Source organism: Setaria viridis, chromosome 1, assembly GCF_005286985.2.
Source record: "Setaria viridis chromosome 1, Setaria_viridis_v4.0, whole genome shotgun sequence".
NCBI classification, from domain to species: domain Eukaryota; kingdom Viridiplantae; phylum Streptophyta; class Magnoliopsida; order Poales; family Poaceae; genus Setaria; species Setaria viridis.
In genome coordinates this window covers 10442992-10463997 of record NC_048263.2, presented here as the reverse complement: position 1 = coordinate 10463997, position 21006 = coordinate 10442992, and the positions used below count along the sequence as shown (strand labels likewise).

The 21006-nt window shown below is 41.0% G+C and overlaps 2 protein-coding genes and 1 non-coding gene across 9 annotated transcripts; 2 read left to right on the top strand and 1 right to left on the bottom strand.

Annotated features, from left to right (window-relative positions):
* Positions 1-506: 506 nt before the first annotated feature.
* On the bottom strand, positions 507-613 carry LOC117841826 (small nucleolar RNA R71). Its single transcript, XR_004637405.1, has one exon. It is a non-coding gene; the product is annotated as a small nucleolar RNA R71 (small nucleolar RNA).
* An 8398-nt stretch (positions 614-9011) lies between these two features.
* LOC117850346 (uncharacterized) lies at positions 9012-12154 on the top strand. The gene is made up of 3 exons (XM_034732179.2): positions 9012-9180; positions 9302-9420; positions 11919-12154. Exons 1-3 carry the CDS (start codon positions 9068-9070, stop codon positions 11936-11938), a joined length of 252 nt encoding a protein of 83 aa, XP_034588070.1. The 5' UTR covers positions 9012-9067; the 3' UTR covers positions 11939-12154.
* A 1559-nt stretch (positions 12155-13713) lies between these two features.
* LOC117850337 (proteinaceous RNase P 1, chloroplastic/mitochondrial) lies at positions 13714-19554 on the top strand. 7 transcript variants are annotated; one of them, XM_034732168.2, is made up of 7 exons: positions 13717-15456; positions 15971-16060; positions 16170-16351; positions 16939-17059; positions 17696-17764; positions 18592-18799; positions 19058-19554. In XM_034732168.2, the coding sequence occupies exons 1-6, from the start codon at positions 13828-13830 to the stop codon at positions 18694-18696; spliced, it is 2196 nt and encodes a 731-aa protein (XP_034588059.1). In that variant the 5' UTR covers positions 13717-13827; the 3' UTR covers positions 18697-18799; positions 19058-19554. The 7 variants fall into 7 exon arrangements, with proteins under 7 accessions (XP_072148664.1, XP_072148662.1, XP_072148659.1 ...); XM_072292563.1 differs by lacking the exon at positions 19058-19554 and having other exon boundaries at positions 13714-15456; positions 17680-17764; positions 18592-18727; XM_072292561.1 differs by lacking the exon at positions 19058-19554 and having other exon boundaries at positions 13714-15456; positions 17677-17764; positions 18592-18727.
* Positions 19555-21006: the final 1452 nt, after the last annotated feature.

The following is a 21006-nucleotide window of genomic DNA, read 5'->3' as shown; positions in this document are numbered from 1 at the left end:
AAATTTGAGCCGCCAGTGAATTATCTTGACAATCCTAAATTGCTGCTGAGGAGAGTCTGACCTCGCAGCATCCCCCTCCCTCAGAAGATCTCGAACACGGACCCAATTGCCCGTGACAGCAACACACCATCAGCTTTAGCAAGTATGGCTAGAAAGATGATCCGCGAGTTCTCCGCTCCCTCCAACACCAACATCCCAGTTGGACCTGAAACGTGGGGGATAGGACTTCTGAGCTGAAGCCCGCACTTATCAACATGGTGCAAGCTAGTCCATTCTGCGGCAAGATGAATGAAGATGCCAACGCTCACCTTCAGCATTTTCTGCGGATATGCAGCACATTCACTATAAGAGGTGCATCTATAGATGCTGTTCGCCTTTGTCTATTTCCTTTCTCACTGTTAGGGAAGGCAAAGAAATGGTTCTACGCCGACCGCAACACCGTAGACACTTGGGAGAAATGTTCCAATGCATTTCTTACCAAATTCTTTCCGATTAGGAAAACCAATGCCCTTCGGAACAAGATTTCAAGCTTCCAGCAGCAGAACGATGAATCCATACTGGAAGCATGGGAACGCCTTCAAGAGTACATTGCAGCGTGTCCCCACCACGGCATGCAAGATTGGTTCTTAATTCAGAACTTCTACCACGGGCTCAAGCGTACTGCTCGTGATCATATTGATGCTGCTGCTGCTGCAGGTGCTTTGTTCTCATTAGATGTCAGGGCAGCTCGATCTCTAATTGAGAAGATGGTGGCAAATCAAGGATGGGGCGATGAACGCGCATCCCCATGTACCCGTGGAGTCCACCAAATTGATGGAATGGATATGTTAGCTGCCAAGATGGACCTTTTGATGAAGAAACTGGAGGCCCCTACACATGAAAAAGTTCAAGCCATGGATACTCGCATGATGTGCAAGGTTTGTGGTAATTCGGATCATTCGGGGAATGATTGTCCCGAAACACAAGAAGATGCGTTCTTCATCGGCAACAATAGCAGCAGCAACAATGGGTACAGGCCGAACAACTTCAACTACCACGGTTGGAATACAAGACCCAACCTCTCCTTCGATCGACCGTAGGGAGGTAACAATTTCAATAATAATGGTAATTTCAATAACCAACCGTCCATTAAATATCTTGTTCTAGGCCAAGTAAAAAATAACTAGAATATTAGCAAGAAGTTGCATGCCACCGATAAAATTCTTGAAAGCTTAGATTCTAAAATGGAGTTTTTCTCTTGTGCTATTAAGAATCAATTGAGCTTTAATAAAATGATTGAAACACAAGTAGCTCAATTAGCCACTTCTCTACCTTCGTCTGAAACGGGGAGGATTCCTGGTTAGCTCGAGAATCCCCCTCGGGAAATGTTAGCATAGTTTACATGGAGTAAACCATCCTGGAACCCGCCTATTGCTAACTGTGCCGCGAAGTTTATGCACCAAAGGAAGAATTCTTGGGACGAACCAGCAGTAAAGGTGGAAGATCCAGGATATCCGGCGATTAGCTGTTCAATGTGGGACTACCACGTTGGGCAGGCCCTTTGTGACCTAGGAGCAAGCGTCAGCATCATGCCCAAGGTAATCTTTGACATGCTGAATTATCCTAGTCTTTCCCCTACCATGATATGTTTGCAGCTAGGCGATTCATCAATCCGCTACACCGAGGGGATAGTACGGAATCCCCTAATGAAAATCCGAGGTTCTTGCATCCCCGTGGATTTCGTGGTCCTCGACACAGCAGATGATCCAGAGATGCCGCTCATCCTTGGGTGACCATTCCTACACAGAAAAAGTCAAGGCAAGGATCAATATCAGGATTGGAGTAATCCGGCTTTGCATTGAAAGGAAAGATAAGATGTTCAGATTTCAGTTAAGGAAAGAGGAGTGCTCTTCGATCGACCCATGTCATTCACATGATAGCCGAAAGAAGCCAAATGCAAAATCAAAGGTTTCCAACAAAGGGAAGTCAACGGAATGCTCAGAGGCACACCCTAATTCCTCTGAGCAAGCAAAGAAAAGCCCCACACCTAAACCCAAGAAATCGATCCAGGTGTGGAGGAAGAAAGAAGTAACTTCATCCGTGTCATCCTCTCCGAGACCGGACAACGACAAATCGAGCTAAACGCACCAGAGAAGTCTAGCTCAAGGACTCCAAATCATGAGCACTCACCGTGAGGTAAACCGGAACTTATCCTCATATTTACTGCAACCATTTTAATTAGTGCATTTGCATGTTTAAATTTTGAATTTCTTGAACCAAACAATGCATAAGAACTGGAGTAAGTAAAAGAGCAAAAAAAAATTGGAGCATTGGTGGTTCCACCGACCCCACATACGTGCATTTAGCTGTGAGTGTGTGTAGGAATCAAGCAATTGTTTATGCAACCAAACAAGTTTGGGGGAGGAGCCCCCGCAAGGTAGGCACCACAATGCTAAGTCTAGTTCTCTCTAGTTCTTTCATTTTATCCATTTCCTTTCCTTATTTTTACTTCAGCATATATATAAAAAAATAAAACTGAAAACTCAAAAATATTTGCTTTCATACTCCCAACTAGTGTAAAGAATTTGTTCATGCTCTTTTCATGTTAGAAATGATGAATAGTTGCTCTATCAATATTTTGCAAGTGTCTCGTATATAACCCAATACTCTACTGGTGCTTAAGTTTATTGGCAACACATTTATGAACCTGAAATTTGTGAGAGCATATGCTTTGATCCAAGTCTAAGTTGTTGTGAAGTATGATATGGCAAGATTTTGGTAGATTTCCCCTGTACTCTAGTACGGTGAAATCTCGGATGTTTTATTTCAAAAATAAAAATGAAATGTTCCTTAGTGGTTATGCAAGTTCCACCACAGCCATACAATGCTACATGATGAAAATTTCTACATAGCCACTAGTTGTGAAAATGAGCTTTACCAAACTTAGAGTCCTTGAGGGAAGTGCTCTTTTGATCTTTGATCCATCCATCAGTGTTCACCATATATGGTAATAACTAGCACCCATTCCGGGCCTAGTGTCCACCTTACCATAAATCCACCACATACTCCATGTGTCCACGGTCTTCAAATAAATACTCCATCCATCTGCCAAAAGATCTTCCTCAAAAATTCCCTAAAAAATAAATGGGCAATTAAAAAAAGAAAAAGAAAATAAAGAGTATCCTGATGAAAAAAAAAGAAAAAGAAAGAGGGAAAAAATAAAGGAAGCATCCATCAAAAATAAGGAGTACATAAAGACCATCATACCATGAGTGAGTTCACCTTCCATCATCCATGAACACCTCTCTTGATCCAAGTTCTATTGATCACAACTCCCTATAGAACCAATTTTTGGCTTAGCAATAATTTTCAAACTATGCGTGCCTCATTTTTTTTACCTACCCAAGCTCCACATAAGCCTTATTAGAATTAGTAGGTTCAAGCAATGCTAAGGCCTTTGGTGAGGAATCATACACCACTTGAGCAAGTGAGACTACCACTAAACGAACATTGTTTCATTCTGAAAAATATTTCAAAACCTTCCGAGATAAGATCCCAAACAGGTATAGGAAGGAATGAAACCAAGTCAAGCTATTCTACCTCGCAAGCCCCGCAATGAAGGTAAACCACCACACCTATGCTAATATCACTTGAGCAAAACACTAGATAGAGTGTTGGTTTGTAAACAGATACTCGCAGGGTAGGGACATTGATGCAACTCCTGATTTGCCGAGACCATAATATGGCTTTGCTCGGGACGAGCAAAGGTCTAAGTTTGGGGGTGTTTGTTGACGGTCATTATCCTCAAAATTCAACCGTCAAATCCTCGGAAATAATGAAGCATGAACCAATCCATAGGCATATTTTTATTTGAATAACAAAGTTCCATGAGCTTTGGTGATTATTTGTTGCAGGAAGAAGGAGGACAAACTCTACACCGAATCTGGGCATAATGGTTAGGTCGGCCGAACCCACTAGGTCGGCCGATCCAACCATGTTGCTTCCCTCTAGTTCATGCACAAAGAAACACACTCAGGAAAAATCCTACACGTTGATGAATGACGGTTTGATAAGAAGCTCGAGTGCGACTCACTTGGATCTATGGGCCCACAAGTCAAGCAATTCTCACCGAACAACTTACCCAGTGACTGATCCAAGCCATCCACATGATAAGATGAAGCAACGGACAACTTCGGGCATAGTTTCGGCCGACCTATCCACTTTGGCCGACGTGGTCCTTGGCCTCCACGGAGCACAACCGCCTAACTGCATGTAAGAAATTGATGTCCAGGAGCTGTTCTCAGGCGTTGATCAGGTCGAGGCGGTGGATCCTAGGGTTGGCTGGCCTAGTCAGTTCGACCAACCTAGGGACCCACCTCCAAATGCCTTTCCTCGATCCCTACAAGTACCCCCCTGCCTCCTAGGTGCTATAAATAGAGGGATTTCACAACACAACGAGAAGACACACCAGGAAGGAGCTCTCCACTACCATTCGCTACTTAGTAGAGTTAGGATAGTTTAGTTGGGAGTTATAGTCGAGTCGAGCTTCACCTCGGGGTTCTGGAGAAGTCTTCGAAAGTTCTGGTATAAGCTCTTATATGTTTCCCTTTATCCTTTTTAAGACTTGAGTTATTAATATAAGTTCAAGTTCTATCTTTCATTGAGTCAATTCATATTCAGCATCTACTTTATTCTAGTTGCAATATTTCTAGTTTAGACTATAGTGGGTTAGCTTTGGCTCTAGTTGATTTATCTTTAAAATCTCTCTTAGTGGGTTTCACGTCTGAGTCCAATTGTTGTGATTGGACAAGGAGGTTCCTTTGTAGGATTCCCGAAGGATATCTCAATGGCTAGTTGTAGGTGTGGAACATAGAACTATCTCTGACTTGATTTGCACCCAGTTCAACGGAATAGTTGTGGTAGCCGGCAGGTGGTGATAGCCCTATCCAGCCTACGTAGTCCACCATGTTAGTTCTAGACTGTACGACTTAGGGGGTAGGCGGTACCACTTCCCTTCTCATCCCTTTCTGCAAGGTAGTGGTGCCTTGGGCGCCCGAAGTTAAGAGAGTGAATTAGGATATGGATTCTTTAGCTGTTGTCATATCTAGTTTAGTCTCTATTAGAAGTTGACCCGATTGGATAGTTCATATTAGGAACCTAGTCTCGTCTCGTTCTCCTCCCAACTAGCTAGTCCGCTCTCTATCTTTATTTATCTTGGATCTCCTCTGTGTCACTGTTATCACGCCTATCTATGTTTATCCCTGCTGACTTGTAGCTCGTTAAGTTGTGGTAACGCTCAAAAGATTTATTTACCGATCGTCTATGCCACTAGTGCTTCCCTGTGGAAAATATAAATGCGATACCTTGGAATACTCTCGGGTAAAATGCTACAGCGTGATTCTGTGCACTTGCAGAATTAATCTTGAATTAATCTTTAGGCCATAAGAAATACCAACGGACCTGCTAGTGATAGATTACCTAAATCATTTGTTCTCAAATCTTAGGAATATTGAACCAATGTCATCCTAGCATGTCTATTGTGCCACGAAGGATGATAAAAAGCCTCGACACCTAGCCGTCGCTCGCTAGTTGAAAACTATCGATGCCAATCACAAAGACTTCAATGGTGGAAAAATTAATATAAGGTTCACATTCAGTATTGATGGGATGAATTCTTATGGTGAAAGAAACACACATCACATGGCCAGTGTTCACCATGTATAACCTTCCTTCATGGTCCTTTCACAAGTAAAAGTATATTTTGCTACCCATTCTTATACATGGCTCCCTAAACCCTAAATTGATGTTTTTTTCTTGAGAATGTAATGGAAGATGTGGAGAAACTATGGAAGTATGGGGTCTAGATGTAGGATGAGCTCGGCAGGAGTGCTTTACACCAAGATCTATTATTTTTGTTATCATAAATAATTATCCCACAATGTGTTCCATATCTGGCAAGATCAAAGGAAACATGGGATGATGTGGAATATGCTTGGATGAACAACATGTGCGTTCCTCCATCTAGGATATAGGTTGTGGATATGTCATCCATGCATGACGTCCTAAGGCCGTGTGCTGCCACGACACTCGATTGAGCCTACCATGCCGCGCCTCCATGTCATGCCAAAGCCCTCTTCTCTCGCACATGCTTTGTTGATGGCTTCCCCTGTCAATGGCGACACTAATTGAATGATTTCATGCCATTATTCATGGTGCTATGTACCACTATTTTCATGTCATTGATTTTTGAAGATTTTTTTTGCGACCTGATTTTTTAAGATATGTGTTTCACTATTTTTGGCTGAACTATTTGTGATGTTTGCATGATATTTGTCATTACAATGTTAATTTTTTTTTGGAATTTTAGTTTAAATTTGGGTTTGAATATTGTTGATTTTATGCGATGTAAATATTCATTTTTGAATTATTGTGTTGTTAACTACCATAAATATAGAGTATATGCTGAAACAGAAAGGAAAAAGTAGGAGCTGATGCTAGAATTGGAGGCACGTTTGAGGGTCTCAAAAATAGGGGCAGAACTGCCTAGGTTTTGCTGGTTGCTGAGTAATGACTCCCTACAAGCCTCGCTAGATTGGAAATCAAATCATTCTAAAAAACACAACCAAACTTAGTTTTAGTTCCATGTGTACATAACATGACCTGTGCTAACATTCCAACAATTAATTCTTTTTATTAACCCAACATTCTCATTGTTCCGTTGAACATCCAAAGAATATTTAGCAAAAGTTATTAAATTTACTAGACATCTATGACGATGTCTTCGATAACCGAGCAAACTGCAAATAGAACCCTAACCAAATGATCCCTGCAATCTGACCACACCAAACTCCCAAACAAGAAAGCGCCATCTGCCTCACGGTGAACATCACCTTGAAAAGTGGCATCCTTTCTACCGTCCATGGTGAAGGTCATCAACTTCGGCTCCATCCACCGACACATGCATCCTCGGTCGGAGCTTCGACTGCGACTTACGAAGTGGCAGTAGCTATCTCAGCATTGGTGACCGTGCGTGACACCATAAAAAAGCCCTTGAGGTCCGGCACGACAATGGAGGGCGAGGTTCAGCTCATATAACTGCCCCATGTAGGACCGGCAGTCATCCTTGGGATCAAGCATGAAGCGGAAGAATTTGGTGTACTGGATTTGCTCTACTCGTACACCAGGGCAGGATCGCTAGCTCTCATAGAGTAAATGTTGTAAGGTTCTCTTCGACGATGTTGGTGTACTTTAGGATATTTATGTATAATGACATACATAGAATATTTAGGGTTATTTAGCCTAAGTTTTAACAATGACAGAGATGGGTGATTAGATGTAAAATTAAGAGTTACATTAGATTATCTCTTATAATGGTTTAAGTGGGTGATTTAGATGAAAGTTAGGGGTTTTTTAGATTATTTTCTGTAATGACAGAGGTTCTTCATTTAGATATAGGTTAAAGGTGTTACTTTAGACTATTTTATAATGTAAAGGTACGCAATTTTTTTAGAAATATAATAGATCCAATCACTATGATGATTAAAGTCTACAAGATTGATCGATGGATGTATATTGTTTTTTTTGGGAATTTTTAAGATCTAGTTATCTTTTATTTTCACATGAGAATTAACTGTCACGGTGGCACTAAACCCACAAATTACAACTACAACTAGGCCATGGGCCAACAACTTCCACTACTATGGTATATCATGCTGGGGTATTACATTTACCACATCTTAAAAGTTGATGCTTTTGGCACCTCACCACATATGCAGTAGACGCTTAGAACCACCGTCATGCACAGTCATGCCATATGCCTATCCACATGCAGATGCAACAAGGATTCATACTATGAATACCATATGTAACACCTAGTGTCCAAAATTTGCTTATGCCCAACTCCTCACGTGGAATGGGCTCGCATATGCATATCACCTATCTTATATTTTCATCCTCTCTTCGTGTAAAAGGGTTAACACCGATGTGCTATGTTCAGAGCGACAAGGATTATAAGTTACCTCTCACCCCCTAAACTTCAATTGTGTTACTAAACTCACAAAATACACCTGCAACTAGGCAATATGAGCCAACAACTTCCACTACTATAATATATTGGGTTGGATACTACATTTTTCGTCTTCAGTGAAGGCAAGTAAAAATAGCATGGTGGTCTACTCGCTTTAAATTTGTTATTTGAATTGCCTCCACTTAATTTTTAGTACCTCACACTAGTCACATAAATCTGAAAATTAACTTTATATTGAAGTATCTTTTTTGAAGTATCTTTTTTTCTCGTGAGGCTTTACTCTTGAAGTTAAATTTAAAGTATATGAAATTCATGCATTGCAACCTTGCATTTGGGTTGTTATATGCATATGAAGAAACTGTAGCCAAATTGATGTGGTAAGTATGGGTACAGCTATGCACATTCAAATATAGCAAAGCAATATGGTTGCAGCCCTCACCTCCTTCCTTGCGATGTGTGGATAGAATTAAGGTCATGCATTGCATTGCACCATTTGCAATGAAGCTTTTTCATGACATACTTGTTCATCATATTAATCGAAGTTATACACTATTACAACATGGTGCTTCCTTTTGTGATAATGATTCTTAAATTGCTACTCCCTCTCTTTAGCATTGTAGATCATTTTACATTTTCTAGATATATAGTTTTTCTATGTATCTAGACATAATATGGAGTATATATATGTAGGTGCATGCATGGAACATCTCATGGGCTAGATTAGTGGGGAGCAAGCACGTGGTAGGTTATAATTGGTGGGATATCTATTTAGTATGCTGCTCCTTACAACTTATCGCGTGTGCGGTGATAGATAGACGTACCCTGTGTCCTGTGTTTTGGCATGACCAAAATTTAGCCCAACTCATTGGGTCACAAACCAAACATGTCGTAGATATTGGGCCGGAATTCGGCTCTAGTCCTGGGCCAACGTGGCCCAAAGCCACAGTGGCTGTAAAAGCCCAAAGTTCCAAAACCCCTCTTCGGCCACGGTGTAAAAGCCCATCCCATCCCCTTCCCTCTGCTGCCCTCCGCCGCAATTTGGTCCTCCGCACAACTACAGCAATGGCGGCCACCGCCGTCGCCGCCCGATCTAAGGCCTTAGCCCGCGCCGTCTCCTACTCCCTCCTCCACCGCAGCTGCCTCCCCGCCTCTCGCCGCGCCTCCTGCATCAACAGGTACGCGCCCTCCATCCTCCCCCACGCGTCGTCTCCTCTTCCCACATCTCCTTTTCTCGCGCTCACACTAGCTGTACGTAAAACGCGGCCGCCGTGCTTTGGTGTATGGTTGGCGTTGCAGGTTACCGCTTGTGTCCGATGGGTTGCTCTCCGCGCTGCCGCTCCACAGCGCTGTCGCGTCCGCGAGGCTGCAGTCGGCCATCGCGTCTGAGTCTCGGAGCTGGTGTCTCGTCCCCCAAGGTGCGGTTCTTCCTTACATGTTCTTGGAAGGACAGGATATGGTCCAATGGGTTGTCTAGGTTCGGTGAGGCTGGGAGCAGGGGTCGCTCGTTCCGGTGCTCTGACTTCTGCATGCTAAGTTGCTAACTGCAATCTGCTTGAAACTCGATATGTGTATATGTATGTTTGCAGTGTAGTTTCTGTGGATCCTAGCTAGTTTTAAGCGTGGTGGATTGGCTCTTTAGCCTAGTTAGTTGTTTGATTTGATTGGATATGAATATATGATCCTACTGTTCTGAAGGAATGTGGATTAGCAATGGACACTGTAACCGAAAGCACAATTTTCGCTGTTGAATTCCAGGGATGGAATCTTTTGCTCAATTTTGCCGTTTTGTATGTAACTGGCAATTTCGGGTGGTTATTCTTACTCATCTCTTGCATATTAGGTGTCTTTGCAAAAAATGTTGGCTCCCATTCTTTTCCTGACTATATTTAACTCGATAAGCTTGGCTTTGTTTTGTCTCTATTTAGGAATGGCAGAGTCTCTTTATGATTTTCATCTTTTCCAATGCATAACAAATTGATCACGTGTAAATTATACCCATGTGTTATACCTTGTGAAAACATTGTGGTACTTCGCTAGTGCTGACTGGTATGCATGGTGTCACAGATATCTTTGAGGTTCCTAGTGTACTGATTCAAGTGATTAACAAACAAAATGTAGCAAATAATTTAACTGCGTAGCATCTCTTCAGTGAACAATTTACCAGTGAAACCTTGTTTTCACTTATGCTTCAGTTGCTTTCTGTATCTCCAAACATCAACTTGGCACTGATTTTACCCTTTGCTTCAGCATTGATCTTGCTGATCAAATAGGCTAAAATAAGTTATACAAAAGGAATTTTTACATGCTAACTTTACTTGGTATCCTACGTACAGTAGCGTAATACCCTACGTCCTGTTTGGGGTGTTGTATATTGCGTCCTGCGCTTGGGTATTGTTTGGTGTTGAGGATTTGATCCTCTTTTGTGGTTCTATGAGGTCTTTGACTACCTATCTAGGGATTCATGCCCTCCTTTATATACTCAGGGGGTGGGATTACTAGTCGGTTACAAGGTAGGAGTCCTAGTATAATTACATGGTATGAGTCCTAGTATGATTACATGGTATGAGTCCTAGTAGGATTACAGGGGAATCCTAGTAGGAGTCATCTTCTTCCTTCCTTGCGGGTACTGCGGATCTATCCCCGACAAGTTGTGCTCGTCAGCTACCCTGATCTTTGCAATGTAGTTTCTTTGAGTTTTAAGCATTGTAGATTGGCTGTTTGGGCCAAGTTAGTTGTTTGATTTGATTGGATACGGTCCTGTTATTCTGATGGATGGTATGTTAGGATTTGCTACTGTAACTAAGTGCGCAAATTCTGGCTCTAAGATTGCAGGGGAGGCGGGATTTTTTTGCCGAATTTTTCTATTCTGTAGGCAACTGGTAATTTCAGATGGATATTTATGCGCATCTCTTGCATATTAGGACATTAGGTATCATCGTGTAAATGTTCATTTTCATGCTTTTCCTTGACTCCAGAATATATTCACTTCCATGCTTTTCCTGACTATTTTACTTAATAAGCTTGGTTTTGTTCTATTTCTATTTAGGAATGGCAGTCTTTGATGATTTTCATTTATCCTAAAGGAATACACTTATACACATGGGCTATGCACAAATGATGACCATTCATATATTATACCTTGTGAAAACGTTGTGCTACTTGTTTACTGATTTCTTTGCCTGGTGTTATAGATACCTTTGAGATTCCTGGCACTGATCTTGCATGCCTTGATGGGTTTGTAGATGTAGTGATTCAAGTGATTGGCAAACTAAATATAGCAAATGATTTAGTAGCATAGCATATCTTCAGTGAACTTCAAAATCTTGTTTCACTATTGTTTCTATCGCTTCCCCTAGTTCAATACATCACCTTGGCACTTCTGTTTTGATGCAGCATGGATCTCCATGATAAAATATGCTAAAACTAGGTTATCACTAAAAAAATGAGTTTATACACTGGCTTTCTTGGTACCCAGGGCCCCAACTCATGCAAACTACACTTCATTTTAATAAATAGCACAAATGAACTTGAGAGCAAAGAACTTCTGTAGAACTAATATAATGGCTGGACTATTAGTGAGAAATGATTGATATATGCTCTATATATGGATGGTCGTCTGAATGAAAGTGTAGATCAGGTCATTCGTTGCAGTGCTGTGATTATTTTATATAATGGTTCACAATACTTGAGTGATCCACTACCTTACCATGGAAACTATTAATTGTAAATTTATGCAATTTGCTTATGAAATTAGCTTTGACGTTTAAGTACAGTTACATGTTCCAGTTTTGTTCTCTTCCAGGATTGGTTAAATGATCGTTGTGCATGCTTTTGGGATTCCTTTGAGCTTTGATTTGCACTTAACACCTTACTGTAACAAAACTCACTTTAACTTGTTTCTTTCTCTTGGCAGGAAACTCCATGCCTTTATGATAGCAGTTCCACCCTTTTTGTAATGTGTCTGTCCAAATAATTTGGGGGCAATTATGTATTGTATTGTTAGATTTTTATTTCTTTCTGCTATTCGATTCCTAAAGAAATAACTCAAATCTATCTAGGATCTGCCGAATTCTCATTACGACCCTGTTCATATTGTGCTATACATATAGCACATCATGCTAAAAGGAACTCCAATGTTAATTCCTGCCATTCTCTCTTCATTTCACCATTTCTGTTATAATAATTAATGGTTCTTTGCACATTGCTGTGCAAAATTCAGGACCCTGTTCTATGTGGCTTGTATAGGCCTGACTGCCTGAGCCTTAGTTCAACATGGGAATAAAGCCTCATCTAAAAAAGTACTCCAAAATTAAATAAAAATATGATTGCAGTAGTAAAATGGGCAATGTTGCTACTTACTACGTCCGAGTTCCGACTGAGTTATCACAGTTCAGACTTCACAGGGTGTTCTAGCAGCGTCACGAGGAAACACTGAAAGAGAGACGATATATGGGCACAAATACATTTTTTTTGTGAGGTTGTACATCATGTACATAATCCTCCCAATTTTTATGCGAAGTCATCAACCTGAAATTTTATTTGAAAATTTCCATATTATTTTTATTCTTTGAAATTTCTTACACATTTTCCTTACAAAAAGGAGCCCAATCCTTTTTCGATACAATGCTACAAAATGTCGTGCCTAATAAGTCAAAAAAGAAAAAAATATATTGGCTTAATGCTCTTTCCATTTGGGCCAAAATTATTTGGCGAAACCTTAGCCCGTTGGGAACCGCGGTGCGGTGGAGAATCCCGGCGACCGCACGGCGCTGCCCCGCGAGAGGCCCTCACCCACCGCAGCTTGCCTATGATCAAAACGTGTAATCCGTCCCGCGGTGCGAGAAATTGGCCCGTTGACCTCTCCCTCACACTAGGGTTTTGCGCCAGCCCTCTCAGATCGCCGTCCTCTTCGAGGCCAAACGACTCCCCCATGGCAGATCTATGCAGGCTGCAGCCCGCAGGGAGCAGGCGCGGCGCGTCAGGCGGAGGCGGCGGTGCAACGCGACCTGCAGGGAGCAGTAGGGACGCGGCGGCGTGGAGCAGCAGGCGGGCAGCCAGCTAGAGCAAAGCAGGGCAACAGGGGCAGCAGCAGGGCAAAAGAGGTGGGCGGTCAGCCAGACCCAAGTAGAGCAGCAGAGGCAGCAGCAAAGTAGAGGCAGCAGTGGCTTTCGGTGATGAATTGTTGTAGTCCATCTTAGAGATGAACTAACGCCTCCTCTAATGTTGCATATAAGCTAGCTCATAGAATATTTTCTTATATCTTAATAGAAGAGAAAATAGCTATCTCTTGATCAAGAGATAGTCTCATACACGCACTTGTGAGAATAACGTGTGGGTTCGTTCATATCATGAGCTATGTGCTAAGAGCCAGATGGAAACGTTGTCTCCTAAAGTGTTAAAGCTAGGTACTACCTCGTACCATTGGAGGAGGCCTAATGGGTAGTATTTGAAATGGCATAAAACACTACTACTTGTTGTCTTGGCTAGTTCAATGACTTGGAACGTATTACTAATTATTTTATCAAAATTTGTATTTCGCTAACTTAAAAAATATTGTTAAAATCATCTTCTGCTCGTACTCATGAATCAAATAAGCTATCATCAGCTATGAAGGGATACATGTCATTTTACATTCAGAATAGATAATCAACCATAAATAACCAAGCTGCCAAACTCACAGCTTATTGACAGCTTATTCTCGGTAAATCTAGATTATCAGACTAATAAGCTCAGGGCCCTTATCTCCTGCTCGTCCCAGCTTCCTTTTAAACCTCACGCTCCACCCGCCTCGCTCCCGCACTCACGGCAGCTCTGCCACCGTCATGGCCTCCCTCTTCGCCACGCACTCTCTCCCCGCCCACCACCGCCACATCCTCTTCCCTGCATCCTCCTCGCCTCTCATCGGCTCCCACAGGTGCTTTGTGCCTCCACTGTCTTGCCGCGCCCGCGAGGTGCTCGACGTAATGCCCCGGAGAGACGGCGGCAGGCCTCCAAGAACCGAGGAAGGCAGAACTGGCTCAGCCGGAGTACGGCATGGCGCAAACGGAGGAACTGTGCGAGGAGACACCACGTCACGGGAGGCAGGCACGCCGCTGCAGCGGGAAGGGAGCCGTGGCGTGCCAAGGCCGTGGAAGAAAGGGGACAGGGTTGTGGGCGAAGAACGTCTGGACTGGGAGTCCCAAGAGAAGAATTGGAGGAGAGGCCCGATTCGGACTGGGGAGCAAGAATGGCAAAGGGATGGGAAACGGTGGACTAGAGGTGGAAATGGAATGTGGGAAAAAGAATCAGGAAATTCTGGAAATTCAAGAGATGTGGATAGAGGAAGTAGAAATGTGACCAAGAAAAAGATGAGAGTGAAGGGTGGTGAGCAGGGAGGCAAGCTGAGAGTTCTGCTGGACATGTGCTCGAAGAGAGGAGATGTGATGAGGGCAATCTCGCTGTTTGACTCTGCGATTGAGGACGGGATTAGATTGGGGCAGCACCACTACAATGTCCTCCTTTACCTGTGCTCTTCTGCTGCCCTTGGTTTTGTCCAACCAGCAAAGAGTGGCAACACTGCTAGTGGCATCACTAGTATTGGTCCTGCACAGAAACTTGATTCATCACCCAGTGGAAGCTTGGGGGGTTCAGAGGTAGATGATGCATCTGAAGGTCTCGTTCAAGATCAGGAGAAAGAAAAGGCAGAAATGTTGCCTTCAGGTGATTTGACTGTGCAAACAATTACCATACCAGTAGGAGATGAGCTCAGAGAATATGCACGTGCACGAGGGTTTGAGATATTTGAGAAGATGTGCGCAGAGAAAGAGAGAGTTCAAATGAGTGAGGCTGCTCTGACTGCAAAGGCACGTATGGCTTTGTCAATGGGTGATGGTGACATGGCTTTTGAGGTTGTCAAACAAATGAAAGACCTCGGTATAACTCCAAAGTTGCGGTCATATGGTCCTGCTTTGACTGCGTTTTGCAACAGTGGTAATGTTGAAAAAGCATTTGAAGTGGAAGCCCATATGTTGGAATGTGGAATCACACCGGAAGAAGCTGAGTTGAAGATGCTTCTCAGGGTTAGTGTGGTTGGGCGACGCGGAGACAAGGTGTATTATTTGCTGCATAAGTTTAGGGCTGCTGTCAGGCAGGTATCTCTTTCCACAGCTCAATTATTTGAGGCTTGGTTTAGGAGCCCAACAGCATCTAAAGTTGGGAAGAGAAAGTGGGATGCAGGTGTTATTTCGAAGGCTATTGAGAATAATGGAGGGGGTTGGCACGGGTTTGGTTGGCTAGGAAGAGGGAAATGGACTGTAACACGCTCGCACATCAACAAGAATGGTGCCTGCCTAGCTTGTGGAGAGAAGCTGACTATTATAGATCTTGACCCAAAAGAAACAGAAGATTTTGCCACATTTGTGTCAAAATTAGCTATCAAGAGAGAGAGAAACTCAAACTTTGAGAAATTCCAGGTGATCTACCTTGAACTTTGGTAATTTTGGTTTACCCCACATGAGTCAAACATATGAGTTTTACATGATACAGAACTGTTGAGGATATATAAAATCTTTCAACAACCATTGATTGGGGCAATAGGAATGTGAATACCCCAGATGAAAATTAAACGAATGTATTGATTTTGAGAGCATCCTCAGAACACTATTCAATAATAAAATGATAAAAATAACAGAACTACATTAATTCTGCATATAAGCTACAATGTCTAGATCCTACATTGTCGCAAACCTATCAGTGCTGCTATCTAAAAAACTAATTATTATCTTCATATCAGAAATAGTTTGACCTTTCACTGATAACATTAGGATTTTGTTAGGACTTTAATTGTGAACCTTACGCATCAGAAATAGGTATTCTGGATTGTTTCTTCGTAGCTCATAGCTCCTTTATGCAAGGTTATATTTGTACTTTCTTCGTAACTCTCATTAGGCATCTATTTATCTTTTGGACCCTGTTTTCAATGTTCAGAAATGGCTTGAAAAGCACGGACCTTTTGAAGCAGTCGTGGATGCTGCCAATGTTGGCCTTTTTAGCCACAAACATCTTTCCTTGAATAAGGCATGCATATTGTGTTAAATCTTTCTTGTATATTCTTAATTTTTTCTTTCTTCTAGTTTTTAAAATCTCTCTATCTTTATTTTGCACTTGTCCTTGATTAACTGGACAGGTTAATGCTGTTGCTGATGCTATAAGGCAAAGGTTTGCGTCAAGAAAGTGGCCTTTGATAGTTTTACATAATAGGCATCTCACAGGAGAACGCATGAAAAAACCTGGTAATCACAAGTTGGTAGAGAAATGGAAGCAAGCGAATTCTATCTACGCAACCCCTAATGGATCAAATGATGATTGGTAAGATTTTGAGATATCTCTAGGAAGCTTTGCACCAACTATCCATTTGCATATTGAAGTTAACTTGAGAAAATTGTGTTACGGGTTAGTGGGTCACCAACTTGTTGCAATGCTTCAAGTAGCTCACGAGTAACTCTTTAAACTGCTGCTATGTTATATCGATACAATTTATCCCCACCATCCCAGTTAGTATCTTTTAGTCTGTAATCTAGCTTCGTCATATGAGGTGTCACACTTTTATGTCTTCAACAGTTTCACATTAGGAGTTCAATGACCTATTTGAACCATCACAGCAAGTTTAGTGGCCCAGTGGAATTTACTCAATTAATTCCATTATTTTCCTTTTAAAATATCAATTTATGTTTCTCAAAAAACTCAATTTTAAATTATATAGATGTATTGAACGGAATGAACTTGTTTATGATCAACTTGAAAAACTATTTATTTATTATCTGCTTCTGCAGAGTGGTTTTAGCAACTTGCTGCCATCCTTGGTTTTGCTTTCTATGTTATTGCTATCCTTGAATTATTCCTAAATGTATATGCTGCCCTGCTGCAGTAAATAACATTTCGGCCATATAGTTCAGGTACTGGCTATACGCTGCTATCAGATGCAAATGCTTGATCATTACCAATGATGAAATGAGAGACCACACATTTCAGATATTGGAAAAAGATTTCTTCCCCAAATGGAAGGAAAGGCATCAGGTGAGGATCATGTATTTGACAAAAGAGAAGGTTCTCATGATCTCATCTATGGAAGTTGAAGCTAATTCTACTATTGCTATATTCTACCACACTGTTGCCTTACACTGTTGGATGCTGATCTTGTGCATATAACAAGCTAATATTTAGGCAAAAACCGTTTTCATCTGAAAATTTAAACATGCTGAAGATGAAACTGAACACGGACAAAAGATTTTCCATATCGTGCATTGCTACATCACTAAGAAACTAGAAAGCAGACCGTAGTTAGTGCTTGTTCCTTTAGGATTTTGGGCCTTTTGAGGCCATGTACAGTTTTCCTTATTTCTTTCATATATTTATAATATATTTACCATAGTAGGGAGTTCCCCTACTGTTTCCGCTAAAAAAAAAAGTTAGCTAGAAAGCCATGAAATAGTATCTATTAGTTCTATATGTTTTGCAGAGTGTTTTAGATACAATTGGTATGATATTTGAGGACAAAACCAAAAAGAATAGTAGCACCTAATTTTTTTATAGGCATCATCTTTGTCCTGAACCATTGCTTGACTAACATAAATGCATATCATAAAATGAGTTGTCCATTGCTCAGCAAATCTGTATCTCACTACAATTTACAGCAGAGCATTTTCACAACAGGTACACTTCACCTATGATGAAAGCTCCGTCACATTTCGAATGCCACCTCCTTACTCAGTTGTAATTCAGGTTTGACTTTCGTGAAATAATATATCAGTTGTGGAGTATACCCATTTCAAGTCTTTCTTCTACTTGACTGGAAAACTAAGAATTTTTTCTAGTTGCTTAATTATAGTGTTTGAATATGTTCCATTGATTATGTAGGTTGTGTCTAGGTAGATTATGAACTGAGACACTTAATGAGGATTATGAATGATAAATGGTCTTGTTTTTTTCTCTATTAAGACAAAGATATGCAGCTCTCCTGCTTGTTCGAGAAAAAAAATAAATGGTCTTGTTAAATGGGGTTTTGAGGCAGTACAGCTGTAATATCTGCAGTTGAACAGAATGAAATCAATATGCTGGGTTATAGAATCAACTCTACTATGCAAGAACAGTTTGTTTCATAGATAGAAAGAATCTACTAACTGTATAAGGTTTTTTTCTTTGGCCTGCCGCCTCCTGGTCAGCTGTTTTCTCACTTAGTACACAACTTTTTTTTTTCTTTTGGTTCTGCAGTTGTACCCCACATCAGTCCTTGGCTCTTAAGAAAAGAAGAAAAAACATAATTTTCTCATTAATTGAGAGAAAAGGATAAATATTGTACCGCTTATTTTTTAGTGCATGTCATAACAAATCGATTAATAATATCGCTTACAGTTGTCCAAGAAATATAATGTACCGTCAATTATGTATCGGAATTGTATAGAGAATACAACTGTATTTTCAAATAAAATAGTGCAGTTGTGCAGATTTAAGTATTAAGATAATCTAAAACTTTTCGATCAGGTTCAGTTTCTTGTACTTTATGTGGACAGATTTTTTTGATTCTTCCATCTGTTCTCTTTGAAATTCAGGAATCTGAGAAAGGCCACTTGCATATCCCTATCTCAGAGGAAGGATTGCTAGAGAAGGACCGAACTTGGCTATGTGTTACGCGACGCAATTCACAGGAACGATAATCATGAAGATGGAGTTGATCCAAAACATTGATGTGATTAAAATCGAACTCAGATTGACATCCTTGTAAAGCTAAATGTTGACCATCGTTTTATGATCACTCTGGTCAGTATCTCATTTATCATCTCTTCATCAGTCTATGAAACGTTTTGAATGGCTAACTTGACAGTTACATAAGGTCAAATACAAACAGGGGAAAATTGTTTTTAGCTCCATAGTCAAAGTCTTAATCATGATTTGTAGATGCTCATGTTACAAAAAATTCAGTATTATATATCTATCATGTTATGCAGTTTGTGTTGGCTCTATGTTCTCTAATAAACCGGCATAACCTATAACCTGATTCCCTACTACTTGAAACAGGATCTATGCTAACAAGGCAGAGCATTTCCCGCTCTACAATTTTCCCCTGGCCCGGCTGATGAGAGGCTTTTCTGCAGTCAGGAAATGACCACAAGCTGTTGATATTTTGTTGCATACTTACATTGCTTCCATTGATGAAGTTTTACATCCTTATGACATCCATGGAGAAAGGAATAGTCCTTCTGGACATTTAGTCATTATGCTATTGTATCCTCTTGTTGCCCACATCCTCTTCATCCTATTATATGTAGTGAAAAATCTGATATGTTCTGGTTGGAGGATATTGCATCATTCAGTAACCCTGTTGGAGTCTTTCTTAGAACTGCAAAATGTAATGCATGTTGACAATGCCGTCCACATAGGCTTTTTAGTTGTGCCATCAGCAGTCCCCAGACTCATCTGAGAGTATCAGCAGCGGTCCCTAAACATGCCCAAGGGCATCATCTATGTCCATAAACTATTAATTTGCAGTTCCGTACTTCCATGTTAGTGGTCCAGTTGAGGTCTAATCTGGGTGCTGATGTGGATACTAACATGTCGTCCTATGAGGAAGAAGATGATGTTTGGGGATAATGTTTGGATTCTTTTCGTTGAATGGCATTCAAGGCCCCCCAGTGATTGCAGTGAAAAATTTGAGGTGGTTAAAACTGGGTGATGCTTTGAATTGAGTCTGGATATGCTGTGTTACCCTTTCCTTTTTGGGCGGGAGAGGATCTCAAATGCGTGTACTAACTTGTTGCATGGGAGCCACAGCACGATCAATGATTCCTTGAGAAATTTGCCGAGCAAACATCCCACGCGAATCCCACACGAGTACACGTCCACCTATCAACGGGAGCAATCTTGCCGATAAAACATACTCAATATATGCTGTTATGAATTTTAATTGCTGTGTCTGCATAATTATATATATGATCTTGTTATATAATAACTAGTTTTTGTCTATCAACAATTGGTATGCAAACATGTGGGAATAAAGTAGGAGGGAAAGCAAATGTGTTCTCTTTTCTTCTCTTATTTCAACCAGTACAAGCTGTCCTCTATATATAGCCATACATGGGAGTTTGAATCAGTAATGGAGTTACAAGAATTGAAGCTAGGAGTGTTACAACATTGAAATAGGAGGTTTGTAGCTTTGATGGTATAGGGGCTATGGACATCCACATAAATGAGTATTTCATAACACTCCCCCTTGGATGTCCATTAACTAGTGAATATACATGCCTCGTTAAAAACCTTGCCAAGGAAAAATCTAGTGGGAAAAAACCAAGGTCAAGGGAAAAAGAGTACACACATATTCACTCCCCCTCATTGCAATATCACTTAATATCTTTCAGCCGTCGCAGTCTAATACCATGTGTCAATTTCTTAAATATTGAAGTGGGGAGTGCCTTTGTGAATAAGTCTGCTAGATTTTCACTTGAACGAATTTGTTGGACTGCTATAGTACCATCCTTTTGAAGATCGTGAGTGAAGAAAAACTTTATCGAGATGTGTTTCACTCTATCTCCTTTTATATATCCATCTTTCAGTTGAGTTATGCAAGCCATATAATCTTCATGTATAACTGTTGGCACTTCTTTTTCTGAAAGTAGGTTGCATTCCTTACAAATATGATGTGTCATATTTCTCAACCATACACATTCTCTACTAGTTTCATGAATAGCCAAAATTTCTGCATGGTTAGATGAAGTTGCTGCTATAGTTTGCTTCATTGAACGCCATGAAATAGATGCACCACCACACATAAATGCATATCCCGTCTGTGAACGACCATTGTGTGGATCGGATAGATATACTGCATCTGCAAAACCAACTAGTCCCTCCTTGCATTTGTTAGAAAAATATATTCCGCATGTCCTTTGTACCTTGCAGATAACGATGTATATGCTTTATACCATTCCGATGTTGTCTCGTAGTATAAGAGCTATATCTTGCTAATAAATTAA

Coding starts and splice junctions, on each gene's coding strand:
- LOC117850337 (XM_034732168.2), top strand. CDS start 13,828: ATGGCCTCCCTCTTCGCCACGCACTCTCTCCCCGCCCACCACCGCCAC. Junction 15,457..15,970: donor CAAACTTTGAGAAATTCCAG/GTGATCTACCTT, acceptor TTCAATGTTCAG/AAATGGCTTGAAAAGCACGG. Junction 17,765..18,591: donor CTTACTCAGTTGTAATTCAG/GTTTGACTTTCG, acceptor TTTGAAATTCAG/GAATCTGAGAAAGGCCACTT.
- LOC117850346 (XM_034732179.2), top strand. CDS start 9,068: ATGGCGGCCACCGCCGTCGCCGCCCGATCTAAGGCCTTAGCCCGCGCC. Junction 9,181..9,301: donor CGCGCCTCCTGCATCAACAG/GTACGCGCCCTC, acceptor TTGGCGTTGCAG/GTTACCGCTTGTGTCCGATG. Junction 9,421..11,918: donor CTGGTGTCTCGTCCCCCAAG/GTGCGGTTCTTC, acceptor TTCTCTTGGCAG/GAAACTCCATGCCTTTATGA.